This window comes from Endocarpon pusillum, assembly GCF_000464535.1.
Source record: "Endocarpon pusillum Z07020 unplaced genomic scaffold C662903, whole genome shotgun sequence".
Lineage (NCBI taxonomy): Eukaryota > Fungi > Ascomycota > Eurotiomycetes > Verrucariales > Verrucariaceae > Endocarpon > Endocarpon pusillum.
The window spans coordinates 1-11,019 of NW_006913440.1; the positions used below are offsets into that span (position 1 = coordinate 1).

Here is an 11,019-nt window from a genome sequence, read left to right on the forward strand (position 1 = left end):
ATTAAAGAAAATTAGAGAATACCTAAAAGAAAACTTAAAAAAAGAATTCATTAGACCTTTAATATCTCTAGCTAATTATCTAATATTATTTGTACTAAAACCTAATAGGAAGTTAAGATTATATATAAACTATAGATAGCTAAACACAATTATAATAAAGAATTAATATATATTATTATTTATCTCAGAACTCTATAATAGGATTTGTAAAGTAAAAAATAATTTATAATACTTAACTTATAAAGAGCATATAATCTAGTTAGAATAAAGAAAGGAGAGAAATAAAAGACTACATTTTATATATAGTATAGTTATTATAAATATTTTTATATCTTATTATTAGAATTAGTACTAAGGAACGCAAGATTTATAGAAATCTAACTAGATAACAAAACTCAGAACTAAGAATATAAGATAGAAAAAATTTTAGACAAATAAGACATTAATAAAAAACTTTATTACTTAATTAAATAATTAGGATATATAGACTTAGAAAATATATAAGAACTAAACAAAAACCTTAGCCCTAAGACGCTTAAGAATTATTATTACTAGAACCCGGATTAGGCGAGAAGGCTAGAAACGCAGCCAGCTACTACTTGTTGAAGATGAACTTAAGCACAACATTAGATTACTATATACAAGGAGCTTCTTTACGCTCTAACTTATTAAGAGACTAAACACCACGCTTAATTATCTTGCCTTAAGCCTCTTCTAAAGACTTAATGCGCTTGCCTAAAGAAACAGCCTCTACTACTTTCTGCTAGATCTAAGTATTAGTAGCCAATAATGCCGCCTTTAACTTTTTCTTCTCTGCATTAAGATAGTCGAAATCGCTCTTTAAGAAATTACTGTTGCATCAACAACCTAAACAGATATACTCTGAGCACTTAGGAGAACGACTCGAAAAAACGCAAAGTGCCCTAGAGGATTCATAGGTAGAACATAGCATGTCTGCCGCCACCCTAAGGGCCTTGACGTAAGCAACTAAAGCTTTACAGTCACAAATAGAAGAAGATTTGCTCACCTTATATATGGGCATACTAACAAGAAAGGATAATAAAGGAATGCCTCTACCGAAGTTCTTAACTCTAGGTTTAGCCTTCAGGACAAAGACTAACTAGAAGGGGGATAGTGTTACAGCGCCTCCCAGTCAGGGAAGGTTGCCTGAGCCACACAGCCCGGAGCTAGGCACTAGGCTTAGACACTAAGACAAGACTACCCAGATGGTTGCTCATGGACAGCCAAGACTGAGCACACTTAAGGTTGCTCACCTCTGCTCGCTATTAAGCACCACTAAGCACATGCAGGTTGCTCACCTCTGCTCACTACTGAGCAAGACTAAGCATACGAATCTCTTATCTATATAAGCGCACTCCTTTCACAGATAATCAGATAGTTCTTCTTACTCTGTAGTCAACTCATGTTATCAGCTCATACCTAAGTTGAAGACATTCTAGTATTGTTTACTGCATTTCCTGTTCTACCTAACCAACCCTTTGGATAGCTTCTAGTTGAGACTCTTGTCTTAACTAGTTGAGCCCTAACATAATAGCTTTGTATCTTTATAATAAGTAATTAAGTAATTAATAATAATTACTATATAAAAGTAATCTAATTAGGATAATCTTTTCTTTTTTATTTAAAATCTGATTCTAAATACTAATAATATTAATTATTAATTACTTTAGAATTACTAATTTTAATAGTATTTAATTTTTTACTTTTTATTTATATATCAGTCTTTTTAAAGATATTTTATTAGCGTTATCAGATTTAATATATATTTACTTCTTTTCTATTAATTCTTTATTACTAAGAATCTTATAAGACAAAATCTTCTCTAATCCTCTATTACTAAGGATCTTATAAGGTAAATTCTTTTATTATATAATTAGTTATATAATAAATTGCAAAGTATAAATAATAAACTGTTATTTATTAAACTATATTATATTAGTTAAGAACTACTAAGCAGTACTAGCAGATTTAGTGAATTATTATAACTCTACTTTTAATATTTAAATATATTATAGCTATAAGTTAATTATACAAGTTTCTTTTTAGTTATAACAGGCAATAGGGATATCAAGTTTTTTTAAGGGAGGGAGGTTGTCAGGCTCACAGGAGATGACTCTTCTTGCTGGTATCAGACCAGCACCCTAGCAACATTAGATAGCGCTAGTTTATCGGTTATATAGCGGTAAGCCGACTAATAAAAACAATCAGATCTACACACCACCACTGTTGAACAGGTCTCTTGTGAATTATGCCACTGGCATAATAAGCCTGTTCATTTGCCTGAGCACTGGAGCACACGTCTTACGCTTGCAGAGATATAACTTAGAGCTATAGCAGCCATATTGGAGGCTAGCAGTGGAACCGGTGCGGACCTATCTATATGCCAGTTATATAGGTGAGCTAATGGAATGCGAGTGGCAAGTGATTAAAGGCCTATTCCTCTAGCTGATAACCTTAGTGTTTTGGACGAAATGCTTGTAACATTATCTACCGAATACTCAATGGCAAACCGCCATACTAGATCAAACCAGATCGATCGTTCTAAGGCTATCATCTTCAAAGTGCGACACCAGGAGTTCTCGGAATTCTGTTCGAGAGGCTTCGCGGAGGAAAGACCCAACCACAAAAGACTTAACTGGCATCATAATTGTTGCCACACCAATGCGTCTGTAACAGTGTCCGGATCTCTCCAGGTCCGTTTCCAAGAGTATGACATACATGGCATGACTTAGTACGGGTTTTTTTGTTTCGCAGACATGAACAGCAAGAATGCAATCTGCGGTGATAGATCCATCCGGTCTCTGCATCGAGAAATGACTGCAAAGGTCAAGAAATATCTTGGCGTCAAGTCCTCCAACGCGCCAGTCTTGCTTGGTATTTGAACGCGGGTTGAATGTAAGTGTGCCGAAGGCTGCACTAACTCGTAAATAAGGATCTTTGGTTCGACCGTTCGCATCCGGTTCTGCAGGATCGTCAAGAGAGGATTGCAAGAACTTCAAATGCCTAACTCGGCAATCTCTGCTTTTACATCCAAGATCAAGTTGCTCTTTTAGGTCCCTGGTCAAATCGTATCGCACCTGTGTATTAAGTGAAGCCCAGCTCCAAGATGGCATGCCAGGTATCCGGTGAATATGACTTCTGCGTACGCATTTTTCTTTCTCGGCGCAGAAGCTCCATTCGATGATGACACCACGGTCGTCCCGACCATCGAATTCAGGTTTGTTGTCGCGACGAGTTGCTCGGCCTCGCAGTGCATCATACCAGTATCCAGGTACTTCAGACAAGCTTATATCACTGAAGATGTAGCCAGTTTTGACAGAGCGCCATAAAAGTCCTTCGGGGAGTGAATTAATCCAGACCCCACTCAAGTATATGTGCTCTCCTTTGGGATTAAAATAGCGTGTGATGCCTGCCAATGCTATGATCCGGTCCTCTTCCCTGGTAAGTCGCATTCTAGAATACTGCTCGACCATGTCATTCCAATCTATGTTGATATCCGGCTCCTTGGGAAGAGGTTCAAATGGATATCGATAGCCGCCGTCACTGGGCCTGTAGGCCCTTGAGGCATGGCTGGCAGGGCGGTCACGACAATCCCGGGAGTCAGTTTTGCACAGAAATAATACTGTTCTGTCCGTGAACCAGAGTATGCGAGTTGATAGAGAAGCTTCTTGGAGTACCCAAGCCCGTTTCCAGAGCGGGCTCTTCCTACTAATTTGCGGGTAAGAGCGAGAGACAGTCCAGTCATGGCCTACGACAGCAAACTCTGTATCCGATCTTGTGGATTTGAGGGGAAGACATCCTTCGTGGCTAGTAGCGGCCCGGCCAGCGGCAATAGTGAAGATGGAATTGCTGTAGTAATTCCCAACTTTATACGCTTCGGACTCCCATTCTTCGGAATGACCGTCGCGATTTTGCATGATACAGAGTGCATCGACCCATAGATATTGTACGCCCATCCTTTGGCAGATGGAAATTGCTTCCTCGATCGTCTTCGGAAGGTTCGTCAAGCTTTGCATCATCGCATCTTCGGTGTCTTCGAACATTCGGTGGTCGGTATCTTGAATCGGACCCCAGCAATAGCTCAGAGTTACATAGCCGGAAAGCTTTCCAGAACGCGGCGGTGCGTCCAAGTCAGAGGCGTTTTTTGGCTTGATGAGGCGTGCCGGTTGCGGTGGATTGGTTGCACCAACTTCAATCAGCCGGGTCGGTACGATGGATGGATTCTGTCCACTTCTAATTTGCGAACACTCAATATGTTCGTTGACACAAGTTTCAACAATTTTCTTGAGATTTTGGAGCATGCAATGATAGCGATCTTTGTTTTGACCGATAGGTTCGCACAATCTCGGCGGCCGCCAGTGAACCATGCAAAACTTGGGGGACGTAAGAGAGAGGATTTTCTCCATGGCAAAGTGATCGAATCTACTGATGTCTTGACGGCTTAAAATTATGGCAAGAATTTGTGACGAATAAAACTAGTGACAATGTGGAGGTAAAGTTACTCACAGTTAAGAGAAAGGCTGGGAGATGATAGATTAGCGGATCATAACTGCAAATCACCCGCGAGCCATGAGGGCTGGGTAAGTGGTGGGTGAGGATTTTAGAGGGAGAACTCAAGTCAAGGGCTCGTTGCGACCTGGGATTGCTATTAAATATTACGTCAGCAGTAAAGCTAGAGGCGTCATCCTTTTCAGGCCGTCGCTACATCTTAAGAAAGCTGAAAAACTGAGTAAGCAGATTACAGCCATTCCATCTTGAGGGGTCATAAAGTCCAACGGTAAGCCGTCGGGCAATTCAATAACATCCGTGGACACAGCTTGAGTAAACTGACCCCAACGATATTTCGAAATGATTATCCATTCCATTCATTATCCGCAACTCTAGTCTTCATCCGAGTTGTGAAGCGCCGTAGGCGGTTCCTCTTTCCCACCGACTCCTCAGCATCTTCCGCCCGTTGCCTCGGGTTTCGTATCCCCTTCGAAGCTCTAACGATTCGCATTATCGCACGCTGGCAAAGACCAGAATGATCGCTATCGACATCCGAGACCGAGGTGGAGCCGCTCGAATACGGGCTGTCGGACAGTAGCGCTCTGCCGTGGTCTGATTCGTTATCAGAGCTGCTCTCTGACTCGACTTTCTTTCCGTACTGGAACTTTACGTACTGGGCTTGGCGACGTCTGAGCTGCCTGGACCACTGCTGGCGTTTCCTGTTGAGCTTCTTGATCCGCGGTCTTCGTAAAATCCCCAGAATATAGAGTAGTAATCTGATGAGGCGATCGTTCAGCATGCTCTTCCAGATGAAGGCCATGGATTGAAGGTTGAAAGCGATCATTATGAAGGGGATTGACACGGCAAAGGATATACCGAATAATTAGTATTATCAGTCTCCGGCCTCTGGGGAAGCCCTAAGAAAGGAAGGCCAGACTGCTCACATATGAAGCCTGAGACAAGGCGTAGGGGCCAATTAGTCTGACCGGTTTTTGGATCCTGGGGGAATGATGCAACGTCAAGAGCAAAGAAGGATGCCATGAATGATAGTGGTAGCTACAACACGGTCTCAGTCAGCCACGCAAGAAGTCTTCCAAGTATTAGTGGGTGGGATCACATACAAATATGATAGTGACAACGGTGAAAACGAGCATGGTCTACAAGTGTTAGCACAACAGCGGCAAATACAATGCCAAGGATGGTTGCTAACGTACATTGCCCTGTTTTGCTGTCGCCAGAGCACCTTCACGCGCAGATCGAGCTTCCCACGCGTTAGCAGCTTTTTGCTTAAGATCCATCAGAGAATTCAGCTGCGTGCCTTCGTGAGCTGATGGATGCAACAATCTCAGGAGCCATCACTTACTGAGCTCTGCACTGCTTCCGCTTGAGTTTGCATCCTTTTGAAGTCTGCGGTGCTAGTCTCAATGATGCGTCGAGCGTCTTCAAATTGAGACATTCTGTCATCGCCACAGAGGCCCAACACGAATTTCTCCAGCCCCGAATTCAAAAGCACAGATCTCTGGGTTTGAAGGATGGTCAATATTATCTTAATCTCATCTAGAATGTCCTTGATTTCAACAAGGAGCTTGGTCTCCTTGCCTATGTCTAACAGCTGTTCCAGTAAGTCCCTCTTCCACTTCTCGAAGTCCTTGTACTCTTTGCTAAGCGCATGTAGCTTTGTCGACCGCTTTTGAAACTTCTTGAACAGCGATGTTTCCTTGTCGCTCTGCTTGGACAATCAGTATTGAATTTGCTTGACCGATTTTAAGATAGACCTACGACTTCCCCTATGGAAATTTCGAAAGCTTGAAGAAACTGGAGCATATGGAATTCTTGGCAACGATCAAAGATATTGGAGCAGGTCGCGAGGATTCGGAAGACCAAGCCAGCTGTGCTTTGAATCGGATCGCGCATATGCCCAATTGGATCCAAGACGAGATCTCGCAGCTTGTCCATTGATCTCATACTCGTATCTCTCGAACCGAATCCCGTCCTGTCAGGGAAGCTCGAAATGATGATGTCTGTTTCATCTTCCGCCCGAAACAGCCACAGCCATAGCTGATCAACCATGAGAATGTTGTGTGTCTCTTGGCGTTCGCTCTTCGCCCAACGTGTGACGACTTGATCCTTGTCCCTCTGCTTTGTACTGGCAAGCATGTGATAGTAATACTGGTCTAGGGTCCTGTTCAGGGCGTCAGTACAACCTCTATAGAGCGGCATTTGCAACATACCGCCGAACATGTAAGGATGGTGGGTCATTCAGGTACGCCGTGATCAAGGATTTATCCTCCTCGTCCAAGCCGTATTCATCAACGATGGATGTGTCTGATTCTGAATGTGAAGACTCCGATTCCAAATCGGAGATCGGTTCACGAAGTGTAGCTTTGCGCTCCTCTGGTATATCATGTTGGGAGGCTGAATCGCTTCCCTCAACATTCCTGCAAATTGATTAGATCAGGCGTCTTGAGAAATTTAGGCGATGTGGTGGCTCAGATTAACGACAGCCACTGACCGAGCATTATCGCTTTCACTGCCACCCCTGTTCCTGTCCGCTGAGCCGGAGGCATCATCGGTCCGTTCTCTTAGGCGATCTTCTCTGCTCTTTAGACCATGCGACATGTATAGTTTCTCAAATAGTTTCCTGCGGGAATCATCAAACTCATAATCGCCTTGCGTTATCCTTGTGAACTCGCTCATTTTTGCCTGCCGTTTATTCACTTCGTAGCTCAGATATGGCATCTATAAGAGCTAAGCTCAAATTGTCTTAGGTACTACCGTAGGAGACAAAGACTTACAAAAATGGCAAGTAGTTCGTTCTGGTGGTCTTGGTTGCGAGGAGGGGCCACATGGGGAGCAATAGCGCGCTAAGGGAGCTTAGTCACAGATGACAGATAGGGCATATTGGGAGACATTGAATGAGATTATCTTACACTATGTGGCGCTTGGCTCATATGGCCTCTCCCAGCCCATATTGACCCGCAATACCCCAGTTTCGCAAAGAGGTGCTGCGGAAATGTTAACCAAGACAAGTTACATATATCGGATGAGCATGTGGTGTGATACCTCCACCCACATCATCTGGGGCCAATCAGTATGCGGGAAGTTGCAGAAATAGTGTGAGAGAAGGACTAACATTGTTCTCATGAATATGAAGCCATCTGCAGAGGGGCGTCTTCTGAGCCACATCCTTTGGGCGGACCTGTCTAAGTAAGTTCTCCAGAGTGGAAGGGCCGTAGATCACCTCTTGGACCGACACTGGTAAAGACCAGTGGTGGTCGGTACCTTCAAACGAGAAGACTTCTGTGGCAGTGACCTGGAAGCTTTTACAAGCAAGTTTGCCTTCTTTTGATTGCGGTGGCGTAGGTTTACGTCCAGATGATTGCTTTGGTCCTACTGCAGGGCCTTCCACCAGATTCAAAGATTGTTGGCGAAGTAATTTCGCAATGCGTCTGCTGGACTTGTGTCGAGCTGCCAAATCTATTGGCGTCTCCAAAGCACCATTCTCAGCGTTGACATCGGCGTGTAGGAGCTCCAGAACGATAGTTATGTCATTTCTCTCGACCGCATAATGTAAAGGAGTGTTCAAATCGTCTATCCTTAGGCGAAGGATCAGCGGAACCTTTACGCAGTAGTAGCCGTACCATAGGCTGAGGTTCACTAGCTCTTTGTATCGCGATATGGAGCGCTGTTTGGCCCCTAAATGGTACCGCGTTAGCTTAAAGTAGATACACGATCCAGCTCGCTGTCCACATGACAGCCAGTGGAATGGCCTCGAGATATCAGAATGATCAACATACCATCGGTCTCGGAGGTTGACGTTGACGCCTTGCTTGTTGATTAGAGATTCCATATCTTCCAAACGTCCAGTTGCAGCGTCGAGGAACTGACGTGTGTGTACGGCAGAAAGGATCCATTTAGCTAAATTTTGGAAATCCCGGTCCTCGGGGCCGGAAAATTGGATTGCACTTCGAAAGTCCTTCGTGAGCTCCAAAATTGATTCTGGATCGTCTAAGCGGTCAATGGCACGACCCACCTTAAGCTTCTCCGCTGCACGCTCAGCTTTTCGCTGCGATGAGGACTCGGCTGATGTCACAAATTGAATGATTGGAAACCCTGTGCGACGAGACATGTCTCCCGACTTCACTACACCCTTACGTACACGGAGTTTTGTCTTAGGCTGGTCTCCAGAATCTGATTTCATGCGAGTATCTTTCTGCATTACTTTGGCGTTGAACTCATCCGTGAGCCTCCGCAGCTTGGCAGAAGAAGCGCCCATATCCGCAAAGAATCTTGCATCTGGTGACAGGCCATATAACTCTGCGAGGAGTCTAGATGTCGTGTCGGATCCAAGTATTGGGCAAGAAAAAAAGAAAACGGCAGCGGTGTTTTCGAGAATAGGCTTTGACTTGGTATCTTGGCACGCCCCTTTGACCAAAGCTTGCTCAATGATGATGCCTCCATAAGCGTGTCCGATAAAGAGAATAGGTCGCGTCGAGCAATTAGCTCTTACTACGGCAAGATGGTTGCACAATTGTTCAGCAGCGGTCTCAAAATCGATCGGTACATCCGCATTATTCTGGATATCGAACCCTACGCCGATTATTCTCGCCTCGGGAATGATATTGGGTAGCATATCAGAGTCCTTAAGCCAATTGACCTTACCAGGCATTGGGAGAAGTTTACTCGTCATGAACGCTCCATCCGCATTAGAGGCGGACCTGCCGCGGGACGCTGGGCTGGGTCTCACAAAACTCTTGGTCGTAGGAGTACTTCTGATAGCGTCTGGAGCATGGAGAGTCCCATCTTTCCCTGACAGAGACTTAGCTAGACCAGGATTGGCCATGCGCTCCTTTTTCAACTCTCCTTCGGCATCGGCCCGGTGCTGTTTACTCGGTGGTTCCCTTTCGGCCTGTTGTGCTTGCTCAGAAAATTGAAATAGCGTCAAATCCGCGTTCCCCTGATCTCCTTGGCTACCATTGTACATATACACGACTACGATGTCGACCGAGTGTGATGGTTTCGACTCAGTTGGATGCAGAATGCGCGTTTTGAGGCGCCACTCCGACGATTTCGCCGATGGGGCTGTTGCAACGGCCGGCTTTTCCTCAATTGAAGGAGACATGTTCTCATCGGGGGCCCAGGGCCTGCCTTGGAAGCTATGCTGGCGTCGTCGACGGGGTTTAACGGGTCGAGCACTTCCACGATCTGCAGAATCACGACGTTGGGGAGGGTCAGTTACTCCTTCGATGTTGATTACTGGCCGTGATGGCCTCCTGGAAGCATCTGCGCGCTCTGGTGAAGGTGCCATCTCAACAAAGGTACAGCGACGGTTACTGTTGCAACGACTCAAGCGTCCTACCAATCGCTTTGTGCAAGAGACAGATGAGCACGTCTGGAAAGCCTTCGCAGTGATCACTCGTGCGGAAGTCGGCGCATAAGGTCAGGACGATAATGCCGGTCAGGGTTCTGTCGTGAATGTTTGGGAAGCCGAGAGCTGAGAGCGATTCTGCATCCCACTTGAGGAAGCACCGTAAGCCGAAGAGCCTCATTACGTGGACGGAGTACCATTTTGGGGCCTAAGTGGCGTTCTGGCGGAGAGCTGAAAGGCTGCATGGTACAGGTCGTGCATAAAGTGTGCAGGTGGTGATGGGGCCGGGATCGTGGATTGGCTGGGGTTGAATCAACTTGAATTTGCCCGCATTTAATATTAACGAGATGAGTGGGTAATTTACTCTGTATTTCTCAGATCCGCCATACACTAATTAATGTCAGCCAATGCTAAGGGATGAGAGATATCGTGGCACGGCATCTGGGCCAGTAAGGTAAGTAGATGTGTTGGTCAGCCGTGCTATGTGGCTTGGACGATGACTAAGTCAATGTGCGCCAGCACGTCTGAGGACAAGATACAAAAATACGGCCAGATTGTCATTCCGCCCCACCATAATAAGCGAGCTATACCTATTTAGGCTAAGATTACGTGTATTAGCTTGTAAATTGTAATTTTACGTAAAAATCAACAGAATCCGCAGCTGTTTTGCGCAGAATCCTATACAGAATCCGCAGCTATTTCAACACCAAATGCTACACAGAATTCGCAGCTATTTCGCGCACAATCCTGCGCAGAATCCGTAACTAGCGTCATGCCAAGACTTGCAAATGCCTACCAAAAATACACAGATTGAATACAGAGCTATTGAAACATCATGGACCACCGCAGTTAGCCGAGGGTAAGCAGGCAGTGGGTGCTGTTAGCTCTTTGATGTATTGCAGGAAGTAGGAGAAAGAGCTAAGTTGTTCTTTCCTCAATCTCTGGCAGGCAGCAATGCCATACCCTGATGCCACGAATGCGTTTTTGCCAAAACCAAACCTTTGGATCGACGGGCATATGCGTAAACGTATCAAGTTGTTCGAGGACCCGAATTTCGAACAAGGATTTACCGACTTGGTGCGCCGGGTTCAAACACACCGGTTTGACTCTCTGTTCTGTATGGTGAAGTTAGTGACGAGATC

General features: G+C 45.0%; 2 protein-coding genes across 2 annotated transcripts; both read right to left on the reverse strand.

Annotated features, from left to right (window-relative positions):
- Positions 1–2,543: 2,543 nt before the first annotated feature.
- EPUS_09387 (uncharacterized protein) lies at positions 2,544–4,427 on the reverse strand (the record flags this gene model as incomplete). Its single annotated transcript, XM_007787329.1, has 1 exon — positions 2,544–4,427. The coding sequence occupies one exon, from the start codon at positions 4,425–4,427 to the stop codon at positions 2,544–2,546; it is 1,884 nt and encodes a 627-aa protein (XP_007785519.1).
- Positions 4,428–4,873: 446 nt separating this feature from the next.
- On the reverse strand, positions 4,874–9,817 carry EPUS_09388 (uncharacterized protein; the record flags this gene model as incomplete). The annotated part of the gene is made up of 13 exons (XM_007787330.1): positions 4,874–5,121; positions 5,184–5,285; positions 5,454–5,565; positions 5,631–5,666; positions 5,724–5,819; positions 5,873–6,235; positions 6,289–6,691; positions 6,741–6,947; positions 7,022–7,248; positions 7,305–7,373; positions 7,440–7,514; positions 7,573–7,587; positions 7,643–9,817. The coding sequence occupies 13 exons, from the start codon at positions 9,815–9,817 to the stop codon at positions 4,874–4,876; spliced, it is 4,128 nt and encodes a 1,375-aa protein (XP_007785520.1).
- Positions 9,818–11,019: the final 1,202 nt, after the last annotated feature.